The sequence below is a fragment of the Chlorocebus sabaeus genome, chromosome 7, assembly GCF_047675955.1.
Source record: "Chlorocebus sabaeus isolate Y175 chromosome 7, mChlSab1.0.hap1, whole genome shotgun sequence".
Lineage (NCBI taxonomy): Eukaryota > Metazoa > Chordata > Mammalia > Primates > Cercopithecidae > Chlorocebus > Chlorocebus sabaeus.
The window spans coordinates 78665329-78678947 of record NC_132910.1 but is presented as its reverse complement, the minus strand read 5'-3'; the positions used below and the strand labels follow the sequence as shown (position 1 = coordinate 78678947).

General features: G+C 34.2%; 1 protein-coding gene across 5 annotated transcripts in view; it reads right to left on the bottom strand.

Annotated features, from left to right (window-relative positions):
• INTU (inturned planar cell polarity protein) overlaps positions 1-13619 on the bottom strand; it is a 105169-nt gene that overhangs the window by 44052 nt on the left and 47498 nt on the right. For 4 of the 5 annotated variants that reach the window (XM_007999753.3, XM_007999751.3, XM_007999752.3 and 1 more), the window contains exons 5-6: positions 8954-9072; positions 3853-3942 (exon numbers count right to left, since the gene is read on the bottom strand). In XM_007999753.3, coding sequence (XP_007997944.2) covers positions 3853-3942; positions 8954-9072 — 209 coding nt within the window. The remainder of the gene's footprint in view (positions 1-3852; positions 3943-8953; positions 9073-13619) is intronic. The other variant, XM_073017617.1, reaches the window with a different exon arrangement.

Sequence of the window (13619 nt, the reverse complement as noted above, 5' to 3'; positions counted from 1 at the left end):
CATTGATCACTTTATTCTAGATTTAGTTCCAGCATGAATCTAACAGGGACTTTATAACACCATTTATTTGCAAATCATGTAACTCTCTCTAAAGTTCAGTTTCTTCATCTGTAAAATGAGGCCAATAGTCACCAAGCCCTTCTCAGATTGATTCTGAGGATTAAATGAAATTAATGCAAATAAACTAGTTTTTACAAGACCTGGGCCCACAAAAAAAAATGCTAAATTCTTGACACTTTTTAGTATTACCCACATATCAACTGGGCCTCCAAATCCTGTGACAAAAACACACTCTTAATCGAAATGGAGAATGGGAAGAAAGTAGGAGAAAGGAAATAAAGAAATGGACTTATATTTTCTCATTGAAGCCTTATAAGAATTTTACAAGGTAGCTCTTATTATTCCCATTATGCCAGTGAGTAAACAGAAGTCCAAGAAGTTACATAATTTCTGCAAGGGAAGAAAGTGAGTAGAGCCTGCTGGTGAGCACTCATCTTCTTAGACCCAAAGTTATTCTCCCACTACCCCACACTGTCCTCCTGGTTAGGTTTCCATTATTCACTGCAGCCATCACGGGAATGTGATCTTCCCATCTGAAAACACATATCCCCCGATCATGTACCCCACCCTAAATTCTGTGGGACAGCACTTTTCTCACCCTGCTTATAAAAGGCATAGAGGTGAGGAGGGAAACACGCAGTCTATGGCACTGAAATGGACGAGGAGAAAATCCCAGGGCTTTGAGTTCAATTACAAAGCACGTGCAAAATGTTGGTGATATGAAGACATGTAAGTTGACACTGAAGAGCTGCTTGTGCGTGATCTCTCAATACTCTATTTCTAAGTTTGAATAAATGAGAATACTACTACCTATCTTTTAGTTATGTGAAATGAGATGGAAGAGGGAAAATAATCTGGAACAGAAGGTTAGTGTGAGCATTTAAGAGAAGGGTAAAGAGATGGCTCAAGCTTACTTTTCATGGAAGCTCAGGAAAGAGAATAAAGGGGACCTTCAAATTAATTCTAACTTATCAAGCCAAGTTCTTTAGGATAGGAATAGATATTTAGGGAAGATGGCCTTCCTTCCCCCACCCTGATTAATAAAGATTAAGAAACTGGCTAGAGCATCCCTCATGTGGCACAACCTTGGTCCAGAGTTCAGCAGTGACAGTCCTTTGTTGGCTTCAAGATACAACCTCACCTGGAAACTCTCTGCTTAGCTGATTCGGCTGGTGTTATCAGAGTGTGGTTGAACAACCTTTGCTCAGTTCCTTAGCCAGGTCTGCCTTTCCTCTCTCTAACTGCCTATGCTACCTTTATCTCACCACTGTATTTTCTTTCTTCTCTTTTGCCTTTTGGGCTGATACAAAAGTCTTAAAGAGACATGTTTTACTCTGCTGCTACATACTAAATCATCTCATTCTGGATGTTCTCCAATCCTTGTAAACCCAAAATTTATTTCTTTTCTTTTCTTTTTTTTTTTTTGAGACATTGTCTTGCTCTGTCACCCAGGCTGGAGTACAGTGGCAGCATCACAGCTAATTGCAACCTCCGCCTCCAAGGCCCATGCAATCCTCCCACCTCAGTCACCCAAGTAGCTGGGACTACAGATGCATGCCACCGTGCCTGGCTAATTTTTGCATTTTCTGTAGAGACAGGGTTTCACCATGTTACCTACGCTGGTCTTGAACTCCTGAGCTCAAGGAATCCACTAGCCTTGGCCTCCCAAAGTGCTAGGATTACAGGTGTGAGCCACTGCCTGGCTGTAGACCCATACTTTCTAAACAACTCTTTTGTTCCTCATAATCCAAACCCACAGGGCAGTCTCTGAGAAGGGTTCAGTATCCTATTTTAGACAGAAAAACACACATTTTTCTCTTGTGTGGCTGGTTAAAGAGTGCCCTCATCTAGTATATGTCACAGCGCCATTATCCCCCATGTTAAAAGATTTGAACCCCACATTTATGATAGATTATATTTCTTTCTGTCCAAGATTAAAGTTACCTTCAAAATATAATCATTTTGATATTTTTCACTGTAGCCATCTTTGGAATTCCTGTTGTAATGGTAAAATAGGTCCACAAATTCTTTGATACTCTTCCCCTCAAGAAGTGAGGCTTAATTCCTCTCCCCATGAGTGTGGGCTGAGCTTAGTAACTCAATTCTGACAAACAGAATAGTGGAAATGACAAATATTGTGGAAATCGCAGTGTATCACTTCTAAGGTTAAGACATAAAAGGTCTTGTAGCATCCCCCTCTTTCTATGTTTTGGCTCGCCACTTTGGAGGAAGCCAGTTGACACGTTATGAGGACACCCAAGCAGCTACATGGGGAGGTCCACGTGGCAAGAAACTAGGCTTCCTATCAATGGCCATGTGTATAAGCCACGTTGGAAGCAGATTCTCCAGCTCCAGTTAAAGCCTTCAGATAAGTCTATCCCTGGCCAACACTGGATTGTAACCTCAAGAAAAGACCTTGAGGCAGAACTACCTGCTAGGTTACTCCTGGATTCCTGAACCACAAAAATACCTCTGTGTTAATAAATGTTTACTATTTAAGTTTAAATTACCCCTATGTTTTGGGGAACGATTTGTTACACAGCAATAAAAAATGAATATACTGCTATATAATGAAGGAAATCTGGTTAACAAAACCATTAGTAATAAAAAATAGTCATATTCACGTTCAGATTGGCTAGATAATGCATCTTCCTGGTACATCTTTTTCTTTCTTGGGAAGCTTGAAGCAACACCAAGAGAAAATTTGTCTCAACTGGTATTCTCTAAAGTTGTATCCATCACATATTACAGTATTTGCTTTGATATTTGATTCCTATTTTGCAGACCATATGCTATGATTCTACAGACCAAAGGGGAAAACTAAAGTGTGTTTAATTACTTAATAAAAGTTGTCTGAATACCTTTCAAAGTAGGCAAAAGTCTAAATACAAGTTTTAAAAACCATTGAACAGGAACATAACACTATTATAATAGTAGTTAAGTTCATCTCCTTGGGGCCATTCTCCATACTTGTAGTCTATTTCTCCCTTGATTTTCAATGTCCTATGACATTAGGGAATCAGTGTTGTAGAAAGAATTCAGACAGACCCTCAATCAATTTCCAATCCTGCCTCTTGTTGACTATGCGAGCTTTGGCAAGTTATCGAACCCTCTTTTGATTTTACTTTCCTCATATACAAAATGGAGCCAGTAATCACTAAGTATGTCTGGAAGTGATTTTGAAGATTAAATGAGTTTAATAAATGTAAAGTACCTAATGCAGTCCCTGGAGCACAAGGTCAGTTTATTATAAATGTCAATCCTGCTTTTACCTCCAACTATTAAATGTATACTTCAAAATACTCACAAAAAAGTTAGGCAGACCATGATAATATAAGACATACCATTAGAGAAGTCACTTTAGAGTTACATATACCTTATTTTGTCAAAGATGCTCAAATCAGGGCAAAATACCCTTCTGCTGACCCTTAATTCTCCAAAATCTGGTCCAACAGTAAAAAACTGTAAATGTGCAAAATCCAAATCACAATATTGTCAAAAATTTTAGCAGAGGCAGAGCTCATCTCTTAGCCACCTCTCTACTGACCACAAAAGAAGCAAGTGTATTGACAGCCCACCCCACCTTACGAACCGGCCCAGCTGAGGCTCCATGGCACCTTTCTGCATTATTCATACCAAATGAACACAGGTAACTATTTTACTAGCGCGATAGATCTTTAAACTGTAAAACTGTTAAGGAGTTTGTCTTTTGACAAAAATGTAATAATTTTAACAAAAGAAACGTAATATTATTTTGAAATGATTTTAAGATAAGCAAAAACCTCAACTTACTCTTCAGCAGGCAGGCCAATTAGCAACAACTTGTCAGATTCTTTCCAATAAGCCACGTGAATTTGTTTTCCATTTAAAAGGAGGGATGAGCTAAGAAACAATAAATTCAAAATAAGATAAAAATATCTTTAAATGTCATAAAATTATAAGTATAATTCATAAAAGATTGCATATGGTATGATTTAAGAACTGCATACTTAATAAGTAGATTCCTTTTCATATACCTGTCACACAAAAAACGCAAGGAATTATATGACAGTAAAAATATACTTCAACATATTGAAAAAAAAAACAAAACAGAAAACTCTAGGCCAGGCTGGGTGTGGTGGCTCACACCTATGATCTCAGCACTTTGGGAGACCAAGGCAAGTGGATCTCTTGAGGTCACGAGTTCGAGAACAGCCTGGTCAACATTGCAAAACCCTGTCTCTACTAAAAACACAAAAGACAGTCTGGTGTGGTGGTACATGCCTGTGGTCCTGGCTACTTGGGAGGCTGAGGTACAAGAAGTGTTTCAACCTGGGAGGCGGAGGTTGCAGTGAGCCGAGAGTGTGCCACTGCACTCCAGCCTAGGTGACATAGTGAGACTGTGTCTCAAAAAGAGAAAAAAGAAAACTCAAGGCCAAACAAAAGTAGACCCATTATAGAAAAAAAAAAAAAAAGTTGAAATTCTCTTGCTAACATTAGGCATAATATAAATTATTTTTTCCAAAAGAAAGCTTCAAAACTGGGTGCAGTGGATCATACCTATAATCCCAGCACTTAAGGAAGCTAAAGGGGGAAGATCACTTAAGCCCAGAAGTTTGAGACCACCCTGGGGAACAAAGACAGACCCCATTTCTAAAAAAAAAAAAAAAAAAAAATTAGCTGGGCATAGTGGAGTGGTCCTGTAGTCTTAGCTACTTGGGATGGGGACTGAGATGGGAGGATCACTTGAGGCTGGGAGGTCAAGGCTGTGGTGAGCCATGACTGCACTCCAGCATGGGTGACAAAGCAAGGCCCTGTCTCAATGAAAAAAAAAAAAAAAAAAAAAAGAAAGCTTTATCTCGGTTAATTTAACAAATATTTTGTGACTGCCTATTTATGAAGATGATTTGCTAAAGAAAGGAAGATGTAGTCCCAGCTGAGATGACAATCAGTATGGGACACAAATATATAAACATGTAACCAAAATGTAAGTCAGATTTAAATGTGTTCTCAAGGAAACTTTTGGGGTGATGAATATATTCATTGTGTTGATAGTTTCAGGGTATACACCTATGTGAAAACTAATCAAATTGTACATTTTACATATGTTCAGTTTACTTCATTATACTTCAGTGAAGTTTTAAAAATTTAAATATGTTCTAAAAAGAGATACAATAATGAACTATGATAATATAGAGAACTTTGTGTAGAATTTTAAATACAAATTATTAAATGAATTTTTCCACACAGAACATTACTTTTGTCTTAATACATTTTAGAAATGCATACACTTTTAGACAAATATTAGACTCTTGTAGTATACTAATATTACTATAATTTAAAAAGTGTGTATGCAACAAAAGATACACACATTGCTAAGGAACCCCTAAAATAATTTTCATATTTATTACCTTCTCAGAAAAGTTTTTCTAGCTGTATTTACTGCTTTCCACATTTAACCCATATCTCATGGTTAATAACAAAATCTAAATATTAGGTAAAATAACATCTATTCTTTACAGTAGAAACAATGAAGACAAAAAAAACAAAAAACAAAAAACAAAAAAACAAAAAAACCCCCAAAACACCGCACAGAGAAACTTAAATTTTCTTTCTAATAAGACTGTAAAGGGGGAATGCACACCTTATGCTAAATGAAATGCATCTCCTATGCTAAATGAAAGAAGCCAGTCACAAATAGCCACACATTATATGATTCCATTCATATGTAATATCCAGAACAGGGATATCTATAGGAATAGAAAGTAGATTAGCAATTGCCCAGGGGTTGGGCTGGCTGAGCTAAAGGGTATAAGATTTCTTTCTGAGGTGAGAAAAATGTTTTAAAATTGACTTTGATGAGGGTTACGCATATCTGTGAATACACCAAAAAGCATTTACTTGTACACTTTAAAATTTATTATTTGTATATATTTAGGGGGTACAAGTACAGTTTTAATAGATGGATATTGCATGGTGGTGAAATCTGGGCTTTTAGTGTAACCATCACCTGAGGATAGTGTACGTTGTATCCATTAAGTAGTTTCTCATTTCTGACTCCCCTCCCGCCCTTCAAAATCTCCAGTGTCTGTTATTTTACAGTCTACGTCCATGTGAACACTTTATTTAGCCCCCATTTATAAGTGAGAATATGTAATATTTGACTTTCTGTTTGAGTTGTGTCACTTAAGATAATGGCCTCTAGTTTTATCTATGTTGCAGCAAATGACATTATTTCATTCTCTTATTTATTCCATTTACTTATTTAATTTATTCCATTATTTATTTGTTCTTTTTTATTTCATTGTATATACATACACCACATTTTCTTTATCCAGTCATCTGTTGATGGATGCTTAGATTGATTCCATTATCTTTGCTATTGTGAATAGCACTCATAAATATATGAGTGCAGGTATCTTTTTGATATAATGATTTTTTTTCTTTGGGTATATACCCAGTCATGGGGTTACTTGATCAAATTGTAGTTCTATTTTTAGTTTTTTGAGAAATCTCCATACTGTTTTCTGTAGAGGCTGTATTCATTTACAATTCCACCAGCACTGTATAAGCATTCCCTTTTCTCTGCATCCTCACCAGCATCTGTTATTTTTTGACCTTTTAATAACAGCCATTCTGATTGGTGTAAGATGTTATCTCATTGTGCTTTTAATTTGCACTTCTCTGATGATTAGGGATAACCACTTTTTCATATGCACGTTATCCATTTGTATGTCTTCTTTTAAAAAATGTCTGTTCATGTCCTTTGCCCACTTTTTAATGGGGTTATTGGTTGTTTTCTTGTTGAGTTCACGATATAGATTCTGGATATTAGTCACTTGGTGGATGTGCAATTTGCAAATATTTTCTCTCATTCTGAAGGCTATCTATTGACTCTGCACTATTTCTTTTGCTGTGTAGAAACTTTTCAGTTTAATTAAGTCCTACTTATCTATTTTTTGGTTTTGTTGCATTTGCTTTTGAGGTCTTACTCATGAATTATTTGCCTAGGCCAATATCCAGAAGAGTTTTTCCTAGGTTTTCTTCTAGCATTTTTATAGTGTCAGGAATTACACTTAAGTCTTTAATCTCACTTGAGTTCATTTTTGTATATGGTGAGAGACATGGGTTCAGTTTCATTCTTTTGCATATGGCTATCCAACTTTCCCAGCACGATTTATTGAATAGGGTGTACTTTCCCCAGTGTATATTTTTGTCAACTTTGTCAAAGATCAATTGGCTATAGGCATGTGGCTTTATTTCTGTTTCTCTATTCTGTTCCATTGATCTATGTGTCTATTTTTATACCAGTACCATGCTCTTTTGGGTTACTATAGCCTTATAGTATAATTTGAAATCAGGTGATGTGATGCCTCTAAGTTTTGTTCTTTTTGCTGAGGACTGCTTTGGCTATTCAGGCTCGTTTTTGGTTCCATACCAATTTTAGGATTACACATGCACTTCAAATGGCTGAACTGTATCACTTATGTACTATATCTCAATAAAGATGTTTAAAAAATAAAAAGAGGCCTGCAATATGCTTTTATGAACCCAAATTTATAAACTAAGTAGAGCCTCCAGTACTACTGTGTTGAAAATAAACTAACAGTTTGTATATACAATATATTAAAGTCACATAGTTAAACATGACTTTCAATTAGTTAAAAAATAAAATTTTTCTTTCTATTGCCTTGTAGATTCTACCTCTTTTAAAATCATAGAAATGTCATTTCTACCTGAATATGGGGGAAAAAAAAGTTAAAGCCTAGAAAATCCAATTTGATATTTTCTCAGTATTATGGAGGCTGTTGAAATTTGAGATAAAATTTTTTTGTAAAGTCTAAAATTGTTGAATATTAAAGAAGAAAAATTGTTTATAATTCTTAGATTTATTTTATGGAAAAAAACACAAACCTAAAAGCTTTGAGCCTCTTCTTCCCATAAATTAACTACGGCATTTCAATGTCAGGGTTTAATAAATCAATGGAATGGGTATTTGACTCTATAATTGACTATATTAAAAGTTCTAAATATAAAATTATTTGACATCAATTGGATGAATGATGCTCATGAATCACTGAGTATCTACACTGATGATGAATGCATCTGTCCTATTTGTCTATTTTTGGTTTTGTTGCATTTGCTTTTGAGGTCTTAGTCATGAATTATATGCCTAGACCAATGTACAGAAACATTTTTCCTAGGTTTTCCTCTAGCATTTTTATAGTGTCAAGTCTTACTTTTAAGCCTTTAACCTAAATCAAGTTAGATTAAAGGGACAAATGGGAGCTAAATAATGTGTACACATGGACATAGAGTGTGGAATAACAGACATTGGAGAGTTTTAAGGGTGGAAGGGTAGGAAAATTCACTGATTATGAATAGCCCTCCTAAAGAACATTCTGTATTTTTCTATCATTGTTGTAAGAACAGAGTATGTCCTAACTATATGACCAATTTTGGTGTTCAGTCATTCTTGCCAATTCTGTTTGCCACAAAGGTATTACCTAGGAAGTTAACAATCAAGACAGAAACATGAAAAAGCTGAGATTCATAATAATGCCATGTATAAAAGATACACCTTCATGAAGAAATAATAACTATAGGCCCAACTGTTATTTAAAATGTGCCAAAACACCCAGATCTACAGCTGTGCTGAGAATCTACACTTCAAATAGACGATTGGTAGAAATAACTTAGATGAAGCAAAAATCTGCAGACATTCTGCAGATCTCGTTATCTATAATGTATAGATATATACATGTATATACATAGATTATAGACTATAATGTATACAATACATATATTGTAGATACAAGTATACTTGTATAACAGATACTTGTTTCAGCATTTTGTCAGGGTGAAATAAAAGAACTTGAAAAAAACAGAATTAAAGCCAAATAAAAATTATTACCTAGTAACTTGTGTCCCAGTTACGTTTTCCAGCATGTCACAGAGTGTGAGAAAAATCCCTCTCACACTTTTAAGTTTCTGAGATGCTTCAGACATTGGATAATGATAAAGAATTTCCTGCTGTTAAATGAAACAAATGATCAAACCACCCAATTTTCCAACCGGTATCTTTATCAGGGAAAGTTCAAACTTTGTATTAAGAAAAAAACAAAAAATGAATCCTTTCAGCTTCAGTGGGAGTTTTGTTCAAACACAAGGGGAGAACTATGCTTGGAATTTTAACACATTAACTAGCATGTAAAATACTACACTTGAAAATAAGTTGGAGACTGCCAAAATTAGTCATAACAACAAATAATATACTAGGTAGGATACTAATTAATTTAAATTACAATTCATTTAAAACAGTTTTAAACTTTAATCTCTTTAATAATAATTTGTAATACTAATATTTTATTATATTTTGTTAATAGTATACAGTTATTCTCGTCCCTGTGGTTACACAGCTACATAGGTACCACAAGTAACTATTAGGAGTCTTTAAATTTAGTTACTTTTATACTACTTTTTTAAAAGACAATATTCAACATTTTGGGTGAAATCATTAAATCCAAGCCAAGACAGCAATTAAACTTACAAAGTGAGAATACAGAACTAAATTATAATATAGATAATAAGAAAAAAGTGTCACAATATTATAAAATCTTATCTGTCAAATTTGAAACGCTGTGTATGCCACAAACTAATCTGAATTCCAACTTTAAAAGAGCATATTTTATTTTAAAACATGGAAAATACTAGATGTACAAGATAATTCACAAAATGCCTTACGTTTTTCTATTTTCAAGAAGAGCATGTCTCAGGAAACAGTTTTTACAAAATAAAATGACAAATTTCAAAATCAGGATGTGCACTGTCTTAATACTGTCATACAAAGAGATGAACCCATTCTGTACCTCATTTTATGTTGTTACTTAAAGCAACATTTATTTCTCTCACAAGGAAAATTAAAAGCAGGCAAAATGAAAACGTTAAGATAGAAACCATGAAGAATTCAGAGTGGCTTCCAGTTGCCCTGTTTAATGACTGTATCCATAAATATTAATATTGCCACTATTGAAAACCCAAGCTCCTTAAATAGTATCATATATTTTCTCTGGTTCTCTATCTCTCTAAAGAGTATTACATATCTTGCTGTGGTCTCACTATACAATAAATAATTACATGATATAGTCGCCATGTCTTGCCAACTTTTACATTATGACAAATATAAATAAATTGGAGACATCTGCTTTTTATACTTAGTAAGCACATTCAATATATGCAAATTGCTATAGAATATGCTGGTAAAATACACTCTGCCTAACAACTAAAATTTTATTGCAGTAATTTTAATGTAAAAAAGTTACAAACCATTATTTTATATCTAGAAATTAAGTTAAATATCAGTTAAGAGCTTCTGTTGTCTACTTAATAGATTTAAATCTTGGCCAATAAATAATTTTATTGTATTTAGCCAAAATACCATACACTACTTTAAACAAAAAAAAAACCCCATATACTCTTTGAATAGTTTTTCGAAATCTCCAAGCTTATGGTCTTTACATTTTGAAATCTTGTAACTTAAAGAAGATAAGCTTTTATTAAATATGTAACTCACAGAAAACCTTGTGACACGTAAAATGACCTTATGAGATTTTATTATAAATTAAGCCATACCAGTCAAAAAAGGTCATTTGAGAAGGTCTCTATTCCAATCATAAAAGCCTCACTATTAAAGACCTGGCAAGCTCTACGGTTCTTAACCAATTTAATTAGCTGCATTTTTAAGCACTTATTAGTAACATGCATTTGCAGCAGCTTCCACTCTGTTCAATAAGAATAAAAGCCTCTCTTAATTACAATGTTGATACAGGGCTGGCAACAGACAGAAACCTGTTCTTTTGAGAAATATCTACATACTTTCCCATGGAAAGAAAGGCAAGGATGACAAAAGGTCTTAGCAGTATCTTACTCCAAAATGACTTAGAAGATTCAGGATGTTATCGTCCCGGAAATTTGTTGTATGTTTTATATAACAAATGCTTAAATATTTCATTTGTTTTAAAAATATAAAGGATCAGTACTACACACAAGAAATTAGAATTATTAACTCTAGGTCTGTATGTATTTTTCAGAACACAGAAATAACAAAAATGTGTTTAAGTAAATTCCTTCTTTGCCATTTTGATTATTCACTAAATTTTGATATATGAAGCAACACAAGAAAATGAATCCTTTTGGATAAAATAGCTTAAGCATTGAGAATACAGACTCAAAGGATTTCAAAAAGAAAGAGATACAGATTAGTTAAAAACCTTTTAAATCTCACTTCTGTGGAAAGCATTACGTTTGACTAGATGCTCTGAGAGACCCTTTCGTTGTAAAACCAGATCCATGGCCAGAACATACTTGTCAAATTGCTGACATGCAAGAAGCAGAGAGGTTTCCAAGGACAAACTTCCAACCTCCTCCATTATTGCAGAGCAAGTTAGGGCCTCTGCTGGGAGTGTTGAGTGGTGGGCAGAAGGACAGAAGCAGGCCTGTCCTGAGGGCTGATTCCCATGACAGCTTCCATCAGGACACTGAGTACTGGGCTAGGAACAAGGTAGGTGAGCTGAGCCTAGAACCACTTTGTTAAGACCATACCCTCAAGTGAGACTGAAATATCCTAGGTCAGTGGCAAAAACAGAAGAAACAAATTATCTCTGGAGGACAGCATCCCCTCATTAGAACGACAAGACTCCCAAAGATAACATCAAGCAATAAGTTTAGTCAAAGATCCCCAAGGACATAAGAAGGCAAGCCATTGCAAGTGAAAACCTTGTGACACGTGAGAATCCTCTCAGGACTAGAGCTTATAGAATGGGCAGATACAGAATAGAGTATAGAGTCTACAAGTTTAGAGTTACAAAGATGAGCAAGCAACAAAAGACCCCCAGGAATACCATGGCAGATTTGAAATGATGATTAAACACTTTTCAGAAACTTCTAAAAATAAATATGTAATTGTTTAAATACAAAACACAATGGAGAGATTAAACAACAGTTGGGGCATAGAAGAAGTAAAAAGCTGAACAAACACTAGGAAAGGCACATTCCTTACAAAGGAATGATAGACTGACAGTAGACTTCTTAAGAGCAATAATGGAGGTCAAAAGACAAAGGGATACTATCTCAAATAGATTAGAGAAAATAACTACCTAGGTGGCACAAGCAACTTACGTATTCACTTGGTCTTCTTCCTGGCCACACAGGAAGGCTACATTTCTTACTTCCTTGCATATGGATAGACCATGTGACTAATTCTACCCAATGGAACATGAGCAGAAATGATGTTACTTCTTTCAAGTCAAGTCTCCAAAATGTCCCATGTGATACTGCCTGCCTTCTCTCTTCTCTCATTGGTCAATTAGATGCAAGGATCTAATAGAGGACTCCTAAGCCCTTGGGAATAATAGGAACACTAGAAGAAAGGCTGGAGTCACTGAGCCACATGACCAGGAATAGTTAAATGAAATGAGATCTAAACTTTCATCATGTTAAGCCACTGAGACATTAGGATTGCTTGTTATAGCAAGTAGCCTACCCAAATGAATACAATCTAGAATTATCAAGCTACCTTTCAAGAAGAGGTAAAAGAAGCCATCATCAGATAAATAACAACAAAAAGAATTGATCACCAACAAACTTTCACTAAAAAGACATGTTTAAAATATATGTTTTAGGAAGAAAATAATGATCCAATAAGGACAGTTTCCGATGGAAGAGGATGATGAATAAAGAAAATATGAGGCACAATTGTAAATTTAAAGCTGTATGAAATATATAATATTTATATTAAAAACAAACATACAAATATATAATATATAATTATATTTATACTTTTTATAATACATCATTTATATATTATATAATATATACTTAATTTATAAATTTTATGGTGTATAAAATGTTATAATAAGTAGTAGTTATAATTATAGATGATGGAGAAAAGAGATAGCACTAAAATATTGATGACAATAGCACATAAGTAAAGAGAAGGGTAACTGAAGCTAAAGTATATTAAGGGGTTTGAATTATTTGAAAAGGGGTTAAAATAGTGTTTCACTTTAGAATCTGTTAAGACAAATATCATAAAATTTTAACTGTAATCATTTAAAAAACAGAAAGAGTATATAGCAAAAATAATGACACAAGCAACCAAAAATAGATAAGAAAAATATCACAGAAAAAGCAATTCCAGTAGAAATTTTCAAATAAGGTAGCAGAAATGAATTCAAATATATCAGTAATCTCTATAAATGGACCCACTGAGTTTGTTAGAAGAGAGAGACTGCCAGATTGGAAATAGGCTGTGTGTAAAAGACATGTCACATACATAAAGACACGGACTGAGAAAAAGAAAGAAAAAAATTCAAATACTTATAAAATAAAGCTGTATGATATTAAATATTATTTTTAAAATGTTAATGTTAAAAAAGGACTTTAAGACAGAAACAAACTAGGGTGGAGAGGATCATATCATGAGGTCAAAAAGTTCAGTTCTCCAGGAAGATTTAATAATTCTAAACATTAATGCACATAACAAAATTGTCTCAAAATATATAAAGCATAAATATTTAGAA